This window comes from Equus caballus, chromosome 13, assembly GCF_041296265.1.
Source record: "Equus caballus isolate H_3958 breed thoroughbred chromosome 13, TB-T2T, whole genome shotgun sequence".
In the NCBI taxonomy this organism is placed as follows: Eukaryota; Metazoa; Chordata; class Mammalia; order Perissodactyla; family Equidae; genus Equus; species Equus caballus.
Window position 1 is genome coordinate 6225470 of NC_091696.1, and position 21053 is coordinate 6246522.

Consider the following 21053-nt stretch of genomic DNA (forward strand, 5'->3'; position numbering starts at 1 on the left):
ACCCTCCTTTGGCGGCCTGGGCTTTCACTGGTTCAGATCATGGGCACGGACGTGGCGCTGCTCATCAGGCCATGCTGAAGTGGCGTCCCACATAGCGCACAACCAGAGGCACTCACAACTAGAATATACAACTATGTACTGAGGGGCTTTGGGGAGGAGAAGAAAAAAAAAAAATGGAAGATTGGCAACGGTTGTTAGCTCAGGTGCCAATCCTTAAAGCTGAGAACACTGACTCCTGGACATGTTTGGAGGCCCAGGCAAAACTGAGCCTGGAGTCTGGGTCTTAGGACTCCAGTCCAGTGTTCTCCGTGGGATCTCACACCGCACAGAGATGCCTGCAGCCGGATGAGGGGTCTGCAAGGACGACTGACCTGCCAGACACCCAGTGGAGTCGCATCTTCACCTGCAGGGACGGCACACACAGCCACAGAGCCGCTCACCTCTAGTCCCCGGTGACATTGACCACATGGTTTCTGCAGACCCTTCAGAGTGAAGTCTCAGTCCTGGAGGTCTCGTCCCACGTTGCCTGGGTCTAACACCAGGGACAGGGTCAGCAGTTGACATGTGCCCCACGGGTGAGCGCTCGTGATGGAGATTCCTTCCTCAGTATCGCTCCCTCTCGTCCCTCCCATAAAACACATACATAGGACCCAGAACGAATTCTTGCAGAAAATTTAAGATGGTGGTTCTGCTTTTCTGTTTTGTGCGTTAAAGGTTTGGATTTTTTAGAATTTCTTGATTTAATGTCAGAATTTGGGATGAACATCAGCTCCTAGTAGTTAAAGCCTGCTAGAGCAACACAAACCGGTTACAGTAACAGAGCTCCCTGAGTGCCTGACTCGGAATGTGCTTGCTTCTAAGTGTAGTTGTTCCAGAAGTCCGTGGACACCAGGCTGCCAGCATGTGGCCTCCCTGATCCTAAGGGGTGGTCATCTGAGACTGGGAGCAAAAGTCCCCTTTGTTTCTGTGAGATCACACGTGTAATGAGCAGGTTGGCCAGCCCTTCTCATCCCCCTGTTGGCTCCTTGGGGTCATGCCCCGCGCCCCGTGCTGGCCAACAGGTGGGATCAGTTAGTAATTGGCATTAAAGCTAAATCTAGATTAAAAACTATAGTCAAATTTTAGGTTTTACTTACCTGTAACATTTCTATTTTAAGTTTAGCAATATTGCTGGTCCCCTTTTGTAGATATGTTCCTGCATTTCCAGTAAAGCTACTCTATGTGGTATTTTAATGTTGGGGAAAAGTCACTTGCTTAAGGGCCTCAGACGTTTCATTCAACTCAAGAATTTTTCCTTCTGTCTTAGGTGCTGTGGCTTTTGAGTTTTGATGATGACAAAAATACTTTGGCAGACGCTGTTGACAAGTACTGCATCGGCGTGCCACCCATCCAGTGGCTGGCCTGGATCCCGCAGCTGCTCACCTGCTTGGTCGGCTCCGAGGGAAAGCTGCTTTTGAACCTCATTAGCCAGGTGGGGATAACAAGATGTCTTTGTTCACAAAAAAAATTGTCTTCGTTTCACATCCTTTTTTTTTTTTCAGAAAGAAAATGCGCATACTCAAAGTATTGCAAATAAGTCAAAGAGATGCGGATGTGTACACATTTACATGTCACTTGATATAAAGCACAATTAAAAGGGATTGACTAGGGGCCGGCCTGGTGGCGCAGTGGTTAAGCTCGCATGTTCCGCTTCAGTGGCCCGGGGTTCACCAGTTCAGATCCCAGGTGCAGACATGGCACCTCTTGGTAAGGCATGCTGTGGTAGGCGTCCCACATATAAAGTAGAGGAAGATGGGCACGGATGTTAGCTCAGGGCTAATCTTCCTCAAAAAAGAAAAAAGTGATTGAAGAATATATTGAGGTTGAAATGAAATAATCTGATACAGCATTACAGTATTAAAATGGTAATTTCTTTGCTTGAGCATGTTGCCACATACAATTCAAGTAAAATAAACATTCTCTTGGAGCTGGCCCCGTGGCCGAGTGGTTAAGTTCGCGCGCTCCGCTGCAGGCGGCCCATTGTTTCATTGGTTCGAATCCTGGGCGCAGACATGGCACTGCTCATCAAGCCACGCTGGGGCGGCGTCCCACATGCCACAACTAGAAGGACCCGCAACCAAGAATATACAGCTATGTACCGGGGGGCTTTGGGGAGAAAAAGGAAAAAAATAAAATCTTTAAAAAAATAAAATAAAATAAACATTCTCTTAAGATGTGAGATCACTAGTGAGAACTCTGAGAGTTCCGGATGGTGAGATGCGTGTCTGATTACGCTCTTTAGCTGATTTCCTGTCGTATGCCAGCAGCTCTTCGGAGCTTCCCTTAAGACTGACGTTTCCCATCGTTGTGGTGGTCCTTGGCCCTCGTACGCTTGCTCGGCTGCAGCTGTTAGAGGCTGAAAGTCGTGCGGGGCCGGGGTAGGGGTGGGAATCTGACTGACCAGGGTCCTGTGAAAAGGCTCTCGTGACCATTATTTGAGAATGGTTCCAGATTGTCCCTCTCCTCTGAGCAGACTGAGGGGCGGAAGAAGGACCCAGACAGCAGAAACTTGGATACAGTTCAGTCTGGGACACGCTATCTTTGCGCTGCTTTTTATAAAATGACAGTGTCAGAGAACTTTTCCTGAACCAGCAGCATCGTAACCAAGTGCTTAGGAACACACGCTCATCCTTCTGTCCATCTGGTGCACTTTGCTTTTCGCGTGGGATGCGTCATCCGCGTTATACCCAGAACTGGTTTTATTTTTCCCTTGAGAGGCTGTAGCTATGTTCCTGGTGCGGCGTTTTGCTTAGAGTTTATCTTTGGGGATGTAGATTTGGTTTGTTGGGTATTGTCATTCATTGAACATCTCTTAATGTACATTAGCCAGCCACCCTGTGGCCGAGCTAGATACTATCTACCCAGCCCTTTTGAAGGAGCCATGTAACCCCAGTTTTACCAAACTTACCTTAATTAGAAATCTTACCTTAAATAGAAAATTTTCAGTCTCCTCCTACCCGTAGTCATGCAGAGTAGAGTTACTCACTATTGAGCTTAACTGTCAGTTGGTTAGAGAATCACGTCACGATTCCCGGTGAATTGTGCCTCCTGCAAAGACTGACGGGTGTCACTGTCTGTTTTCCTGTCGTTTGCCTAAGTGAGACCCAGGGTCGGATGCATTTTGTCTTCCTCAGATTTACTGCATCAAATGAAAGTGGTTTCTCTGTCATCAGCAGTCCCTGGGCAGAACCGAGGAAATGCACCATATTGATCCTTCTTGTGTATTTTAAAGCTCAACTAGGTGTTTTACCTGTGGTTTAATCTGACCTCATGAATTAGATCAGTGGTGCGGTATTTACTTCCTTGGTTCAACTGCAGACCAGCCACCCATTAATGATTGACGTTGACTATTTTCAAGACACGTGGCCTCATCGAGAGCGCACTGGCGAGCAGTGCTCTTCATTACCCCGTCTCTCTGAGCAGGTCGGACGAGTGTATCCCCAAGCAGTCTACTTTCCCATCCGGACCCTGTACCTGACCCTGAAAATAGAGCAGCGGGAGCGCTACAAGAGCGGTACGTCTCGGGGGGCCTGCGGCCAGGCATGGAGGGGCGCTCCGTGGGGCGTTCCGTGTCCTGACTGCTGGGGACGCACGCCTGCCCCACGGCTCACTGCCAGCCTGTGGGCTCGTCTTGTCTTTATCCAGCGAGAGGACACTGGGCTGAAAGGCAAAGCGTGATCTCTGACTCAGGTCCACGGTTTTCCTCTGCCATGATGTAATAGGGTGTTCATATACCTGACTGATTTGATCCATAAGTAGAAAAAAGGTGAAAGTTTTAGCTGTAGATAACTGTAAAGTTTAACTTGCCTGATTAGTTATAAATGCATCCTGGTAAGCAGTATAGATGGCAGTTACTGTGTGCGTGTGATTTAGGTTATAAGGAATGTCTTCAGCTATCAGAGGAATCAGCTTAGACATCAGTCTTATCAGATGTAAAAACATACTCAAAATGCAAGATTTTTAATCTATATTGAATAGTCCTAGTATGTAAAGAAATAACTTATTTAATGGTTTCAGATACCCACTAAGCATGGCACTTTATGAACAGTTAAAGCACCGTTTGCCTCACAATGGTTTTAATACCCACACGTTCATGCTGCGAGACCGGAGTCTTTGTAAGCAGGTGTCTTCGTCCACTGGACCGTGTTGGCATCACCCGCTGTTGAGCCGGGCGGGTCAGGAGGTTGCGCAGCACATTTCGGCTCTGACCTCCTGGGTCTACCCGGGTAGATTTGTGTTTGGTCATTTGAAAACTGATTTTTTATTCTAAGTGAGCTGAAGCTAGGAAAATGGGCATGAGGGGCTCACAGCATATTTTTCATACAGCAAGAAACTGTATTTTTTTAAATATCATCTTACACACATGGTTTGGCTTTCCTAGATGAAAAAGTGTAGACTTGCTCATCGTCTGCTTTTACATTTTCTGAGCAAGCACACAATGCAGGGAATGTGTTGTGAAATATTTTTTCCAAACATTTTAACAATGTTCCGACCTAGAATGCAGTTAAGAAGGGCGAGTACTGTGACCCAGGTCACAGTTGGCATGCGCCGTGTTGGCTTTCTCTCCCCACACGTGTGCTTGTTGCATTTTACCAAACCATTTGAAGCCAGGGTGTAGACAGGCGGGCTCTCCGGGCCTCTCCGTGCACCTCTCCTTAGGACCAGGGCATTTCCCACACCTTCTCGCAGTGTGTTAACACACGGCAGGAACCAGCGTTCCTTTGGCCGGTGGGTCCTCTAGAGCACCGAGCTCTCGCATCGGTCAGTTTTGCGCTGACATTGGCGTTGTGTGTGTTGCTCTCAGATTCTGGACAGCAGCAGCCAAGTTCAGTGGGTAACCAGTCCCATTCTGCATCAGATCCAGGGCCCATAAGAGCCACAGCCCCAATGTGGCGTTGCAGCCGAATCATGCACATGCAGCGAGAACTCCACCCAACCCTCCTGTCTTCCCTGGAAGGCATCGTCGATCAGATGGTCTGGTTCAGAGAGAACTGGCATGAAGAGGTATTTGATATGATCTCAGAAATGTACTGTGTGCTTCCATGGCTGTTAGCTTTAGATTAGCGCTCTGGTCACTTTATATGTTTGTTGTTGAATGATGGAGTGGGCAAATAGTCGGTGTCTGCACATTAGTGCTGCCTTAAATATTTGCGGCAGAGTACTTCACATGAAAAAGATGAAATTGAGAATGCCATTTCCGGCCTTCACATGCTTGCTTTGCTCGATCACCTCACTACCCCAGGTGACGAGGCATTGGTGGTGGGTGTGAGCAGGAGTGGCATGTAGGTGACTCCGGGGAGCTAGTTCTCCAGCGATCTTTTCAGCAGCCGGGCCCTGCCTTGGTGTTTGCGCAAGCTGATGATGAGTAGCTGGCCTTTACTGCCCCGAGCCCCTCGTTACAACTACTGTGTGTTTTGTGTGTGCACACAGACGTGCAGCAGTAACACCAAAGCTGAGAATAAGGGTTTCCATGGGTAATCAACAGAAGGGTATGTGCGTGACCAAAAAAGCAGTTTTTGTGGTTTTTCAAATGTTCAGGACACTTACTCCTCATTGTTACAAATGCAGCTCATGGTGTGGAGCGCACAGGCTTTCCATCTATTCTGCACACGCTGATTTTACACCCACTGTTTGCCAGGCGGCCGCAGAAATAGCCCTGGTGGTGGTGGGGACGTGCTGGACATGTGGTTTTGGTGGGTCAATTGCTTGACTCGAACTCCGTTTTGTGAGTTATCTGTGGTCTCGTTTCCGCCAGGTTCTAAGGCAGCTGCAGCAGGGCCTGGCGAAATGTTACTCTGTTGCATTTGAGAAAAGCGGAGCTGTGTCCGATGCCAAGATTACCCCCCACACGCTCAATTTCGTCAAGAAATTGGTGAGCACGTTCGGGGTCGGCCTGGAGAACGTGTCCAACGTCTCGACCATGTTCTCCAGCGCAGCCTCCGAGTCTCTTGCCCGGCGGGCGCAGGCCACCGCCCAGGACCCCGTCTTCCAGAAGCTGAAGGGCCAGTTCACGACCGGTGAGTCTGGCTCTGCTCCTCCTGCGCGAGGGAAGGTTCCAGCCACTGATTCTCCTCTGTCTTTAACCGCTAAGTTAATCGTGTTCGTTCGTTTTCATTAGCACTGTCCTGGGTGAGCTGGTTGTACTGTGTTTAAAACGCCGACCCAGGTCACAAGGAAACTGTGATGCTCACCAGCTTGGGGCTACACGTCCTGCTCTGGAGTGAAGAGTCAGAGCGCTGGCTCTGTGTCAGGCCAGGGTTAGAAACAGGATGGTTTTAGAACGAACCCGCTCTTGCTGTCCCATCTTCCTTCCACTGGTTTTTCATAGGAAAGCCCAACAGTGTGAGGTGAGGCAGTGGGGCTCATTCAGGGCTCAGGGTGACAAAGTTCAAACTCGCGGTGGATTCTGGAGGCTGAATGGTGGGGAGACTGTTTCCTCACGCATCCCTGGCTCTGGTTCACGCATTTCCCTAGACCACAGGAGCGTGGGTCTGGCTCCACCACTCGCTCGGTGATCTGAGGTAGTGGTCCAGTCTCCCTTAGCCTGTCTTCATCTGTCACATGGGACCCTAGTCCCCCAGTGCACACACAGTCACAGCCGTGTCCCCTGGGGCTCGGAGCATTCGTTCCCACGTATGCGTGCATCCCTGTTCCTCTGGCAGAGGAGCCTGGGGTGGGCTCTGCGCCAGGAGCACCAGGTCCCAGACTTCAGTCTGAGTAGCTTTTACAGGCTTTTATGTCGTGAGTGTCAGCACAGGAGTGATTATCAGGTGAAAACAAGATTTGTCTGGTAAAATGTCCCAAAGCTAAAAGAAATATTTCAACTTAATTACTGCTTTTGTAACTGTCTTTAAAACATTTTCTTCACTGATATATTAAACCATAGAATAAACTATTCACATTTTATATATTTAAAGTATCTTTTAACAATTCATATCTCAGAGAACACAGTTGAAAATGTGCATATGTAGAGTAGATTGAAATAATGTAAAAGAAAATATCTATCCCACTAATTGCAAAGGACGCTTTGCAGTTACCATGACTTCACTTTAAATCCACTGGAAATATAGCGTGTGCCCCGTTGTCATTGCAGGCAGCCCTGGGCGCTGGGTTTCCCTCTCTGGATGTGTGAGTCAGCATTAAGCTTGAGCACCTTCCACCGATGACCCGGCACCTTGAGGAAAGGAAAGCATTCTTTGAGAAATAAAATATAAGTCACGCCCTCTCAGTATCTTCTACACAAGGGCTTCCATCATCTTAGATTGTTTGCTTGTGAGGTTAACGTGATGTGTGGTGTGACACCCTTCTTTGAAAAAGTAGGAGTCTGGAAGTTTTATGGAAGCCGTTTATTTTACTTAAAACAGCAATATTCAGCATGTCATTATCTTAAAATATCCAGATCGTTATATCAAACAGAGAATTAGAGGTGGGACAGAGCCTCTGGATTTTGATGTTAAAAAGGTGACAAAAACTGAAACTTAAGACGGCTGTGAGCTCAGACTGTGGCGCGTTTCAGCTGCTTGAGCCCAGAGCTCTCCAGCCCGCCGGTCGTCTGTGCCCAGGAGAGACGTCTCCGCACTTCAGGGAGGGTTGCACCTCATGCTTGAGCAACATTTCGTGTGTTGGCTGTTGATGAGAATCCTGTAAGGAGGTGAAAGAAAGTTCAAAACAGCACGTTGACTTGACCCCAGGGAGTGATTTATTCAGTGCAGGAACTAGTACAGGAATGTTTATAAAGCCGCTTTATTTGTAATAGCCCCAAACTGGAAACCACCTAAATGCCTCTCAGAGGAGAATGGATGAACAGAGTGTGGTACTTTGATACCCACAGGAAATAAATAAAAGGAGCTAACTATTGCCACACACAGCAATGTGGATGAACCTCCAGGAAATGATGCTGAGTGCAAAAGCCAATCTCAAAAGGACACCTGCTGCGTGATTGTTAGTTATGAAATGGTGGTGAAATAGCATCATAATAGAGATGGAGAAGGGATTAGTGGTGGCCAGGCATTAGGGGAGGAGGGGGTGGGGCCCTAAGGGGTAACCCGTGGATCTGTGGTGATGGACAGGAGAGCATCTTGATTGTGGTGCTGGCTTTGCGGTGCTGCCCGTGTGGCATTGCATAGAGGCACTTGCAGAGTGCACGTGTAACTGGGAAAATCTGAGTCAGTGCCAGTTTCTTAGTTTGGGAAGGGGTGTATGGCCCTCCCTGTACATTTCTTTGCACACCAGTGAATGTATTTCTTTCAAAATAAAAGGTGACCAAAAAAACAAAAAAAAGGGCATTACATAAAGACCAGGCATGAGCTTGGTGGCACCTTCCTGATCCAGAGTTGAGCAGGCAGGGTCCCTTGTACGAAGCTGCCTGCGTCCCCGCTGGGTGGCCTCTGTCGCGGCTCTGCTGTGGAGTGTGGGCGGAGTTCTACCTCCTCTTGTGTCGGTGCTTGGTGGCCTCTCTAGGCACCTCCTCATGTGAAGTCTGCTAAAGTTAAAGGGAAACCAGTAAATGCCCTGAAAAAACACGGGAACTTGACTTTCACAAAGCTGATCACAACCGTATACATTGAGTTCATACTTGGGCACGATGCTCAGGCCTGTCGGACTAGCCAGAGGTTATACTGAGTGCCCCGTGCGTGCTGCCTTGTTGAAGTTAATCCTCGCGGGTTGGTGCTGTTCATCAGTCCTGTTCCTGTTTCATGGCTGAAAAAAGTGAGGCTCAGAGGGTTAAGTAAAACGTGCTTAAAGTTACAGGGCTAGGAGCGGGTGAGCTGGAGTGTCACCAGGGCTGTCCTTCCCCAGCTGGGCTTGGAAGTGCAAACCACACAGCGAGTGTCAGCTTCCCAAGGGGGTATGCTCTAGTCGGCACCTAACCAGGGAATGACCCTGAAACTCTTTTCACCTGCCCGTGAAACACGGCGTGCAGGCTTTCGTGTACACCAGGTCTTCTTTCAGTAGGTCTGACAGCCCGGTTTTTCTCCAGCGTTGGGACTAGGTCACTTCTTGGGTTGAGCCCCAGATGGTGCGGTTCTGTTTAGGGGCCGTTTGGTGGGACGCACGCAGTGGAGGGTTGGTTGGTGTGTTGCGAGCATGCGTGATTGACCTGCGCAGGTGAAGTAGCATCTGACGGAGCGCCCCAGGTCATGGCTGGGAAGAGCGAGGATGGGTTTGGGCTTGGACGGCCACGTCCCCTCTGGTGGCTCCTGTGTTGGTGGTGAACCAGCCTTCACCAGTTCCTGGTTCCACATTAATGCTGGTAACCGCTCCGTCATTTTCTGCGTTTAGCTCCGGTCTAACCTGCAGCAGCCCTGGAGAAGGGGGCCTGGGGTGGGTCAGGTCTTTGCTGAGTCTGTGGGAGGCTCTGCCCCAGCGAGGCGGTGAGATGAGGGGACAGGAGTCTGGACAGGGCCCTGTGCCTTCCAGGGCAGCCTTGTCATCCACAGGATGAGTGCAGGAGAGATCTCACACCTTCTCAACCTTCAGCTCGTGTGTGAAGGTGCCTCTGCCGCAACACGGAGCCAACATTTCATTTGGCCACAGGATAATGGGTCCTTGTCACCATGAGGACAGTGCCTCCCTGTGGCTCCCATGGGGTCTGTGTCTCAGACAGAAATGGTTGGGCTTATCCTGACCGTGAGACCCGGGCGAGCTGGGTGCTGAGAGCCCCTCTACCACTGGCGTGAATCTGGGCAGGAACTGAGGTTCTTTCAGAGAAGGACTTTTCAATCTGATTGACCTTAGAATCTGAGATCTACAGTAATCGGTATTTAATTGCTTAAGCAAAAACTGCATGTGTTCCGTTTTTGTCATTTTGATTTCTTGCCTTAGTTCCTTCTGATGAGCTGATTTATAGTTTAGTATTCTCCTGGATATTTTTGTTCTCGCCTTTACCTTCAGGTTGATTATTGCGTTGGCTTTTGACACACGGGCCTTAGTTTCTCGGTGTGGTGCTTGCTCTCCGAGGCGGGGCCGCCATCAGGCGTCGCTCCTCAGGCCTGGCGCCATGGGCTCCCGACACCCTTTATGCGGGGGGCTCCCGAGGCCTGCGTGCCCCCGCAGTCCCCATCCTTTCCTGACAGGAGCCTGTTGCGATTGGGGGTGAGCTTCCGTTCCTCTGGTCTCGGACCGCGGGGGAGACACCCAGTAGGGCTTCTCTTGTCCTTCAGGCCTCAGCTCACCCTGTAAAGAACAGGGGGGCTCGGTGTTGTGCTCCAGGCTACATAGAAAACATGCCGCTTCCTAGCTGGGGGTGCTTGAGCCGTGATTTTGTGGTGAATTAGAAATAACCCAGGTGACTAAAAATGGTTTACTCATGTTTTATTTTGAAGATTTTGACTTCAGCGTTCCAGGATCCATGAAGCTGCATAATCTTATTTCTAAACTGAAAAAGTGGATCAAAATCCTGGAGGCTAAAACCAAGCAACTTCCAAAATTCTTCCTCATAGAAGAAAAGTGCCGCTTTCTGAGCAATTTCTCAGCGCAGACAGCTGAAGTAGAAATTCCCGGGGAATTTCTGATGCCAAAGCCGACACACTATTATATCAAGATTGCTCGGTAAGTGAGCCTGGCCTGCCCCCTGGGCACACAGAGCCCTTGAGGGGCCCGCAGGGCAGACCCGGCTGCATTTCAGCCAGTACCTCGCCCCTCGGTACTCTCCTTTCCCTGAAAGGGGAGAACACGGGGTTGCTTCGCGTGTTGCGTAATCAAGCACCTTAAAGGGTCTGGTCTAACTGATGGTTTTGCTTTCAAACTAACCTTTTCTAATCCTCATAGAACCTGACAAAATGAGAAGTTTCCTAGTCTTTTGTAAGCTCTTAAAGCCTGCAATATTCAAAAGAGAATTGGACAGTTGTAAAATTGACTAGAGCGTGTTGCATCTCGTTTGAAATGTCGAAAGAGCTGTGAAGAGGCTTCCCTTAACAAATAGTCAGGTGCTGATTTTTGTTTCTTTTTTTTTTTTTCAAAGATTGGCACCTAGGCTAACAACTGTTGCCAATCTTCCTCTTTTTTTTTTTTAAGGATTGGCACCTGAGCTAACAATTGTTGCCAATCTTTTTTTTTTTTTTTTTTTTCCTGCTTTATCTCCCCAAACCTCCCCTATACACAGTTGTATATCTTAGTTGCCGGTCCTTCCAGTTGTGGGATGTGGGACGCTGCCTCAACGTGGCCTGATGAGCGGTGCCATGTCTGCGCCCAGGATCCGAACCCTGGGCCACTGCAGCGGAGCACGCGAACTTAACCACTCGGCCACGGAGCCGGCCCCTGATTTTTGTTTCTAAGTCAGACATGGTGCTCTGCTTTTCTGTACGTCCAGAATTCCGTTTCCCTTTCCTCCAAATCCGACTCGTGTCCTGCCAGCGCTCCATCCTCCCTGACTTGGTCGGTGGCCGAGGCTCCCAGCGAGAGAGTGAAATCTCGCTCCTTGGGGCACCTGCTCCTCACTGCCCGGTGCCAGACAGGACTGTCCTGCTCCCACATTCACACCCTGGTCCCGGACTCCTGGCTTTGCCGCTGTAAACTCAGAACCGCGTCCTCTGCTACTGGAGTCGGACCCGTGGCGTGGCCGTGTGACGCCCCAGCGCCATCTGCTCTCCCGCCTTTTGCTTTCTTTGCCACGACCTCTTCTCTTGTGCTGGGAGATGGTATTCCCCTGTGTAGACCTTGTCAGAACGAGGTGGGGCGTAAATAAATTCACGAGACTGCTGCAACGACACAGTCTGTCTTTCCGTGACGTTCTGACTGCCGTTTGTGTAAAGCTCCATTTTCTTAAAGAAAAGGATTGGAAATTGAGGCTCAAGGAGCGAGTGTCTGCTTGCCTGTCTCGGTAGGTTTATGCCCAGGGTGGAAATCGTGCAGAAGCACAACACCGCCGCCCGGAGGCTGTACATCCGCGGGCACAATGGCAAGATCTACCCGTACCTCGTCATGAACGACGCCTGCCTGACGGAGTCACGCAGGGAGGAGCGTGTGCTGCAGCTGCTCCGTCTGCTGAACCCCTGTCTGGAGAAGAGAAAGGAGACCACGAAGAGGCACTTATTTTTCACAGGTACGAGAGCCGCACTTGGGGTACCCGGCAGCACACGTCAGCCTTGGGGGGTTCTCATGGGTGCTGTCTGTCAGTGACTAGGGACGCCCTGGGCCACACCCAGCAGGGAAGGCCTGGAACGAGAGACAGGGCCCCTGCTCCTGGAGGGAGCGCCTCCCCGGCCTTTAGGCGCCTCGCTGCAAGACAGGTGCTTCGGGCACTTGTTTGAGAAAGGAGACCCGTGCGCGTGTCTTGACGTCCCTAGGAATCTTCCCATGCCCTGGCGAAACCTGGGCGGAGCGGAGGGCTTGTCACGGTGTGTCGACAGCACACTCAGTTTTTAGGTGAGGTCTCTGAACTCCTAACCTCACCCTGCAGTGTGTGGCACTGCCTGAGCTCGCCTTCCTGGGGTGAAAGGCGAGGCTCGCTGTGAAGGCCACAGACATTGTTGTCAAGTGGCAGCCAGCCACCGCTGAGTGAGGCCTTTCTGTACTGAGTGGTGGGTGATCCGTGAGTGACCTGTATCCGTCTGTAACAGGCACAGATGGCACGCCCATAATCCACCCATGGAGAGACCTGTTGTTAAAACGTCTTAACATTTAGTCCCGGAGGTTAGGGGACCATCGCAATGCATATTGTCTAGTCCTGTAGGGAACTTTCCTCTGGTAGCTAAGGTGTGATCCAGCTCGTTTTGACCTGAAATCTCTTACCCTTAAGTTCATTATCCCCCTGAAATAAGAAGTAGATTAAAATAAGTCTGTAGAAAGCTGTGTGCATTTTATTGTAACATGATCTACAGTGTTGACCCAGCTGCGGGTAATAGATTGTTCTTTGCTTCTCCCAAAGACACAAACTCTTGGTTAGCACCACAGAGAGGTCCAGGTAGATGCCCGGGAATTTCTTTATGGGTTGAAGCCATGGCAGAGCCAGTGTCTGTGGTTTAACTGACGTTAGACCGAATTAACTCGGTTCATTAGTAAAGTCAGCAGCATCTGTGTGTGCCCCACGCCGACACTCAGTCTATGCAGGCGGTTACACCAGCGGCCTGAGACCGGCTGGCGCAGACGCAGGGTGACAGCTGCCGCTCGCCAGCCCAGCAGCCCCAGTGCCGTTGGGAGAGTCTCCGTTTTTTGTAATCGCCTTCTGAAGAGTTCCTGTTCGTCTGTCCTCAGCACGGGGCGGTGGGCAGCTCAGGCTCCATCACCCGAGCAGAGTTCTGCCAGGTCTACCCCGGCGGGCGCTTCTTCTGCTCCCGAGACGTCCCTGGAGGCGAAGTCGGGTGCAGGCGTGGGGTTATCCGCTCTCACTCTGCCCCCTGTTTCTCCCCCCCGCCCCCAGTGCCGCGAGTTGTGGCGGTGTCCCCACAGATGCGCCTCGTGGAAGACAACCCCTCTTCCCTTTCGCTCGTGGAGATCTACAAGCAGCGCTGTGCCAAGAAGGGCATCGAGCACGACAACCCCATCTCCCGCTACTACGACAGACTGGCCACGGTGCAGGCACGAGGGACCCAAGCCAGCCACCAGGTACTGAGGTGGCCGGTCAGGAGGGCGGCCGCTGCCTGAGGCCGCAGACGCGGCTGCTTCCATGTCGAGTGCTTAGAACAGCAGCGGGGCGCTGGGAGGTACCTCTCCCGCTTAGTGGACTTGTGAGCGGGTAGAAACAAGGTGGCCAGGGACTTCAGTGAAGTGACGTTTGCTGCAGACTGTTTGTTATAAAGGGACAGAGAGGAAGGCTTTCAGCCATGGAGAGGTTCATAATCCTTCCCCTGCACTTACAAAGAAGGTTAGAAATTAGGGTTTTAGGGGGCTGCCCCGTGGCCGAGTGGTTAAGTTTATGCGCTCTGCTTCAGCGGCCCAGGGTTTCGCGGGTTCGGATCCTGGGCGTGGACATGGCACTGCTCATCAGGCCACGCTGAGGCGGCGTCCCACATGCCACAACTAGAAGGACCCACAACTAAAACATACAACTATGTACCAGGGGGCTTTGGGGAGAAAAAGGAAAAATAAAATCTTTTAAAAAGAAAAAAAGAAAAGAAAAAAGAAATTAGGGTTTTAGCAATAACTTTGTGGCAAAGTCCTTTGGCAGCCAAACCTGGTCTAAGTGAGGTGAGGCTGTGTCCACTCACAGTCACGGTCGCTGGTTTCCTGCAGGGCATTAGATAAGGCCCAGTCTCCTTGCCGTCTGAGCTTTCTGAAATACAGATGGTGGCAAACCCGGAAACAGATCAGGCTCAGCTGTTTTGGTTGCCTCGGGTGGGAGCGCGGTGCCCACCCCGGGAGTCCTGGGTGCCTCTGGCCTGTACACATCAGGCGGGCGAAGGTCCCCTCCACCCGCGGTTCCTGCCCTAGGGGGAATGCAGGGCGGGTGTGGGTGCTGGGTGAGAAGGCTTCGTCCGGGACTGGGCATCACCAAGATGCAGCTGTTTTGGCCTGCTCCCCAGATGCCACTGTGGTCCTCCCCGTGCTTCCCAAGAGGGCCTCGCGGCTTCTAGGAGAGGTGCCGCAGAGCTGGAGGCCGTGACTTGCCTCCATTCCCCAGGGATTCATTTCCGTAGTCTGGGTCCTGGAGGACTTAGTTCTGCTTAGGAAGGTGGAGCCTGCAGGGTGCTCGTTTCACCCGGATGGCAGTGCTCAGGGCGCGGGCGGGACCTGAGGTGGGCCAGGCTGCAGGGTCTGGGGGTGAGCCTGTTGGTTTTCGGGGCTGCTGTGAAGCTGGGGAGAGGGATGGAAATAGGACAATTAAACTGCCCCAGAGCCCACTGTTCTCACCAAGACTGAGCCTCTTCTTTCTTGATGGGAGCTGCTCAGATTGTTACAAAATTTAGTTTAATTTCCAGAGTTCTGGAAAAGTTTATCATGATGATTTTTGCCAGTATTTTTGTTGCTTTTATGGAAGAGCAGATTTTGGAAGTCCTCACTCTGCTATTCGATAAGTTTTTCTGTCCGTTTTGCAGATGAGGAAGTGAACGGCACTGGGTGTGTGGCTGGCGGTCTGCATGGTGCTGGTTGCGCAGGGCCGGTGGTTGTCAGAGCATGTGGCTGGGGCTTAGCCCCGAGTAGACCCTGTGCCTTTTCCAGTTGGACTCACAGGAACTAAGTTAACTCAATAAGCTCTTTTTATGAGGCCGTCTCTCGATTTGCGATGTTTGAAATAGTCGTGTGAGTCTTCCAGGACAGAATTCAGTTTAAAGTGTGACATCTGGTCTAATTTGCGCCAACCCCCTGAGCTTACGACTCGTTCGTCTTCAGTAGTCTGAGATGCGAAGTGGTGGCGTGGATCTCCAACTGTTCTGTCCTTTTTGCGAACTGGCCTGGTATATTCTGCTGTTAGCGAGTCACAGCGTTCACATACTCACCTGAATTCTTGGTGAGACAGGTGCTGCCCCTCCTGCAACGGAGGCTTTCATCCCGACAGCCTCGGTTGTTGCTTTGAGCACAAGACATGGGACCCCGCAGGGAGACCAACCAGTCTCATGCATCCCCACGTGCAGTCAAATGACATCGCGTATATATTTGTCAACAAAATGTACTCTACTGTGTTAAGTAAGCAAGAAATTACAATTTGAGAGTTTTCCTTTTGGAGAAAATAAGTGAAGTCGATGGAAGAGTCATGTGGGGGTGCGTCGTTTCAGGTCCTTCGAGACATCCTCAAGGAAGTGCAGAGTAACATGGTGCCGCGCAGCATGCTCAAGGAGTGGGCCCTGCACACGTTCCCCAATGCCACCGACTACTGGACGTTCCGGAAGATGTTCACCATCCAGCTCGCGCTCATCGGCTTTGCAGAGTTCGTCTTGCACTTGAACAGACTCAACCCCGAGATGCTGCAGATCGCTCAGGTAATTGGCTGCGAGCAGCCAGCCCCTCTTTAGGCATCTGCGTTCTGCTGTGTAAGTTCCTGAAATGTCTCCTTCTGAAATTCAGGACACGGGCAAACTGAACGTTGCCTACTTTCGATTTGATATAAACGACGCCACTGGAGACTTAGATGCCAACCGTCCTGTCCCTTTCCGCCTCACGCCAAACATTTCTGAATTTCTGACCACCATCGGCGTGTCTGGCCCGCTCACTGCCTCCATGATCGCTGTGGCCCGGTGCTTCGCGCAACCCAACTTCAAGGTAGGTCACGAGGTTGCCTTGTGGGAGGCACAGACCGGCGTACTCGGGGCACGTCTGGGCCCCCGGGAACTGCTGACCTGCTGACGGGGAGGGAGGAAGCAGGGAGAGGAGCTGCTCGTTGCAATCCGGTGAAAGTTGATGCATTTGGGGGTTTTCCAGTGGCCTCTGTCAGGAGTGTTGAGGATGTTGCAAAAAGGAATCTGGGAGCCTCTGTCGGGTAATTTTCCCCCCATGTTCCCATTACCGGTCAGCTTTGTGTATTCCATTCTGCAGCTGCCTTTCATTCCCGTTTTGCAAACCTTCCTTCTCTCCGAGGGCAGAAGTGTTCTCTGTAGGATGGCACCTGTCTTAACCAGGGCTGTAGTGACAGGGCCTCAGTGAACATGACGTGACACACTCACTATACTCCAGTGACGTGAGATGTGACAGGATGCCCTGGGCCAGTGAAGGTGTGTGATGGCACTGCCCGCAGTGACGGGACATCGGCCACCCTGCTGTTTCCCAGCCCCGCGCTGTGCCCGGCACGGCGCCGGCTGCTTCAGTGGCTTCTCACCAGGTTCTCCCAGCAGCTGGACGGATGGGGCTGAGGCCGGGGAAGGTGAGGGCACGGCAGGGGCCATGCAGCTGAGGACTCAGGTCGGTTCACCCTGACTCCGAGCCTGTCCCTTCACCTCCCAGATAATTCTCTCTCCACCTGTGGGGACTGAACAGATTACTTTATTTTTCTTTTAACTTATGAGACCAGTTGTACCTTTCCTTTTTTTTCTTTTTTTCCCCAGATAAGCAGTTTGTGTCTAGAGAAGGCTTCAGACACCACTTTCTTTCCAAAAACATTTACTCAGAACAGTTCTAAAATTCCTGAATAAACTCTTAACTGTGAACAGGGAGTTTGCACACACATCTTGCTGTTTTTAATGTTCAGTTGCACATATCCCTCAACAGGGAATGCTTTTTGGGAAAAGTGTCTACATGCATATATGCTTTTTTGAAGGTAAGTAAAAGTAAAGAGCCTCTGCGTTCCCTCTGGAGTAAGGAGTGTGTGCGCCAGGGCGGCGCGTGGCAGCGCACTGTCACCCACTTTGGCTTGAGGCTCGAGGCTTGAAATACGAAGTTCTTGTTTAGATAGAAGTGTTGTACTTCTGGAAACAATCATAGAGTAATCCTTAGAATGGTGTTTAGTTAATTTTTGAGTTAATTAAAACTTTAGGAAGAATGAAGAAGGCTTTCCTTTTTGCTTTTCTTCTTGAGGTCATATTGGCTTATAATTGTGTACATTTCAGGTGTATATTATTATATTTCAGTTTCTGTGTAGCCTGCATCGTGCTCACCACCAATAGTCTAGTTCTTACCTGTCACCATGCATAGATGGCCCTTTATCCCTTTTGCCCTCCCCCGACCCCTGGAAACCACTAATCTGTTCTCCTTATCTATGTGTTTGTTTTCTTCCACACATGAGTGAAATCATACAGTATTTGACTTTCTGTGTCTGGCTTATTTCACTTAGCATAATACCCTCAAGGTCCATCCGTGTTGTTGCAAATGAGATGATTTTACCTTTTTTGTGGCTGAGTAGTATTCCATTGTGTGTGTATACACCACATCTTCTTTATCCATTCATCCGTTGATGGGCACTTGGGCTGCTTCCAAGTCTTGGCTATTGTGAATAGTGCTGCAGTGAACATAGGGGTGCATAGGTCACTTTGGATTGTTGATTTCAAGTTGTTTGGATAGATACCCAGTAGTGGCATAGCTGGGTCATATGGTATTTCTATTTTTAATTTTATGAGGGAACTCCATACTGTTTTCCATAGTGGCTGCACCAGTTTGCATTCCCACCAGCAGCGTGTGAGGGCTCCCTTCTCTCCACACCCTCCCCAACACTTGCTATTTCTTGTGTTCTTAACCATAGGCATTCCGATAGGCATGCGGTGGTATCTCATTGTGGTTTTGATTTGCATTTCCCTAATAATAATGATATCTTTCATGTGCCTGTTGATCACCTGTTTATCTTCTTTGGGAAAACGTCTGTTTATATCCCCTGCCCATTTTTGATTCAGTTGTTCGTTTTTCTTGTTGAATTGTATGAGTTCGTGATGTATTTTGAAAATTAACCTCTTGTCAGATATATGGTTTGCAAATATTTTTCCTGGTTGAGGGGTTGTCTTTTCATTTTGTTCATGGTTTCCTTTGCCTTGCAGAAGCTTTTTAGTCTGATGTAGTCCCATTTGTTTGTTTTTCCTTTTGTAAAGGCTCTCCACATTTTAAAGCCCTGTTACACCTTGCAGCAACACCCTGCATTCCTCTTTGCATAGACTGCGCTCATGTAAATGGGAAAGAATTGGGCCTTCTCCAAACTCTGGGCCCCAATTTCTTCACAGCCTAAATGTAGCGAATGCCTTCAAGTTCAGCTAAAACGTAGACCATTCTGTATGGGACTCTCTTCCCAAAACACCTTCTGTCTGGCACCAAGTCAGGCAGGATAAAACCCTCTACGTGTTAGTCTGAAGTCACTTCTAAACAGTCCTGGTGCCTAAAATGAAAGCACTCTGCGTTCCCCAAATGTGATCGTGGACGGGCAGCCCCTCCCCGGGGGTACGGTCCCCTCCCAGCTCAGGCTCAGCTCTCCCGCGTCAGGCAGTGTTCTCAGCAGTGTTCTCTGCCGCCAGAGTCAGCAGCGTGATGGCTGCAGGTGCCCTTGGGTGCGTGTGCACTGGCTCTGTTGAAGACTAGACAGCAATGCGGTGCCTGGCACTGGGACATTTCAAAAGGTCGCTGCTCCACGTGGAGGCAGTAGTTACACTCTAAGTGGCTTCCCAGCGCATCTGCAGGGCACGCGCCCTGGCCCTGTGCTGCGGCTTCCTGGGTCCCGGCGGCCCGTGTGGCCGAGCTCAGTCTGGCTGGGCAGCTGCGCCTCCAGGTGGTTCTCCATTACACACGGGTTGTTTCGTTCTCTCCTCGCGCAGGTGGACGGCATCCTGAAAACTGTGCTTCGGGACGAGATCATTGCTTGGCACAAGAAAACGCAGGAGGACACCTCCTCTCCTCTCTCGGCTGCGGGGCAGCCCGAGAACATGGACAGCCAGCAGCTGGTGTCCCTGGTGCAGAAAGCTGTCACCGCCATCATGACCCGCCTGCACAACCTCGCCCAGTTCGAGGGCGGGGAGAGCAAAGTGAACACCCTGGTGGCCGCCGCGAACAGCCTGGACAACCTGTGCCGCATGGACCCCGCCTGGCACCCATGGCTCTGACCGCGGCTGCCCCCCACCTGGAATGTGAAGGGCGCCTCGGGCCCTGAGCCCACTGGCTTTTGAGACGCCTCTCAGCCTCGTTCGTGTTATTTAGAGAAGTCCTCACTGTACTGTCGCAGTCGCCTTCCTGACAGCACGTGTGCGAAAGAGGGGGAGCTGAACTGTGAGATGGTGAGGCGATCGGAAGTGGCAGAGCTGAAACTTAGTCTAAGCTTTTAAAATAACCTTTTAAGAAACCAGAATTCCCTGGTCTGGAATTTGTGAATTTTTTTTATCGTATTCCTCCCTCAGTGTGAATGTACAGATCGACCTGTAGAAAGCAATTCCCTGTTGTCCGTTTTTAACGCCTGCAGCAGTAACACCTCCCAGAGCTTCGTGCTTTTGTACAGACCTTTGTAACAAGTGTACAGAAAACCCCTTTGCTAGAAAACCAGGAAATTAGGAACCAATTGGGCTGGTTTTTCTCGAAGCATAAACTTGGATGCTGTATGTACCCAGCTCTGGGAGTCTCACGGAGCGTTTGCCGTGGATCAGCCAAGCCTCGCGGCCCTGGGGGGCGCCGGCCCGTCACTCGGATGTGGATCCCCCAGGAGAAAACGGCTGGGGGCGTCGGCTGGGTGCCTGCCGCGTTTTATCGCCTGGCTCTTTGGATGCTGTTTAGACGTTTACTATGATTGTACCTGAAAGAAATCACTCTTTCCTCCTAATTTAAAAAGAGACAGCAGCAACGAAAGTTTGTTCGTTAACTCCAGCCTGTTATGGTCACAATTTTATAAATATGAGCATTGAGAGTGTTCTATCTTTAAATTTGTACAGTGTGATTTTTTTAGAATAAATATTTTATAAAAGGATGTGTTGTCCCTTATGTGTTAAAATGCTTGTTTCCGTGAGGTGTTTCCTCTGCCTGAGTGCCCCTCTGCCCCTCGGGGACCAGAGGTCCCCAGGCCACCACGGGCCGTGCTCCAGTGTGGCTTCGTGGTGACGGACACGTGCTGCCTGGGCAGAGTCTCGGCCTGGAACTCAGCTCTGAACCAGACACGCCGTGTGTTGGTGATGGTGACGAGGAATGCTGGTCCTGACTTTGGTGACAGCGTGCCCAGTAATCTCCCTTTCAGCTTTGGCTACATGTTTCAGGGCCACAGTCGTGTCACTGTGCATGCAGAGGGGAGATGGGCCGGGCTGGGCCGTTTCCCGGTGCTTGGAGCACCTCTCTGTGCTCGTCGTCCTTTATCCTATCCATCCATCCGCACCTCAGGTGGAGTGAACAAAGCAGAAGAGGCCTGCCCTCGGGGACGTGGGAGGGACGGTCCCCAGCACAGCTGTAATGTCAGCAGGACGAGAAAGAGGGAAGCAGGACAGAGGATGGGGTTGCTGCTTTAGCCCTGAAGTTAGGATCCTGAGTTTAAAAGGACTTGCCCCGTTGGGAAGTGCCATAGCTGCTGCGAGGAGCGCGGCCTGTACACACCTCAGGCCAGTCTGCAAGGCTTTCTCAGGCCCTCGACTCTCCAAGGCCACCCCTGTCACCCCCGTTGTCCCAGGCTAGCACGGGCTGACGCCTGCAGCTGAGTTCACTCAAATCTCACGCCAAGTCCCGTCCAAGGGGCTGGAACCAAATGCACTAGAAGAGGG

The 21053-nt window shown here is 50.9% G+C and overlaps 1 protein-coding gene and 1 long non-coding RNA gene across 23 annotated transcripts in view; one reads left to right on the top strand and one right to left on the bottom strand.

Annotated features, from left to right (window-relative positions):
- Window positions 1-20275, top strand: part of TRRAP (transformation/transcription domain associated protein) — a 117395-nt gene extending 97120 nt beyond the window's left edge. For 15 of the 22 annotated variants that reach the window (XM_023655276.2, XM_023655282.2, XM_070230721.1 and 12 more), the window contains 10 exons: window positions 1307-1471; window positions 3463-3553; window positions 4844-5043; window positions 5795-6056; window positions 10365-10590; window positions 11865-12082; window positions 13400-13584; window positions 15693-15896; window positions 15982-16176; window positions 19140-20275. In XM_023655276.2, coding sequence (XP_023511044.2) covers window positions 1307-1471; window positions 3463-3553; window positions 4844-5043; window positions 5795-6056; window positions 10365-10590; window positions 11865-12082; window positions 13400-13584; window positions 15693-15896; window positions 15982-16176; window positions 19140-19424 — 2031 coding nt within the window. In that variant the 3' untranslated portion in view covers window positions 19425-20275. The remainder of the gene's footprint in view (window positions 1-1306; window positions 1472-3462; window positions 3554-4843; window positions 5044-5794; window positions 6057-10364; window positions 10591-11864; window positions 12083-13399; window positions 13585-15692; window positions 15897-15981; window positions 16177-19139) is intronic. The other 7 variants (XM_023655283.2, XM_070230722.1, XM_023655285.2 and 4 more) reach the window with 1 other exon arrangement.
- LOC138916975 (uncharacterized) lies at window positions 7371-9298 on the bottom strand. Its single transcript, XR_011424251.1, has 3 exons — window positions 8615-9298; window positions 8358-8521; window positions 7371-7680 (listed from the first exon to the last, which is right to left on the bottom strand). It is a non-coding gene; the product is annotated as an uncharacterized lncRNA (long non-coding RNA).
- Window positions 20276-21053: the final 778 nt, after the last annotated feature.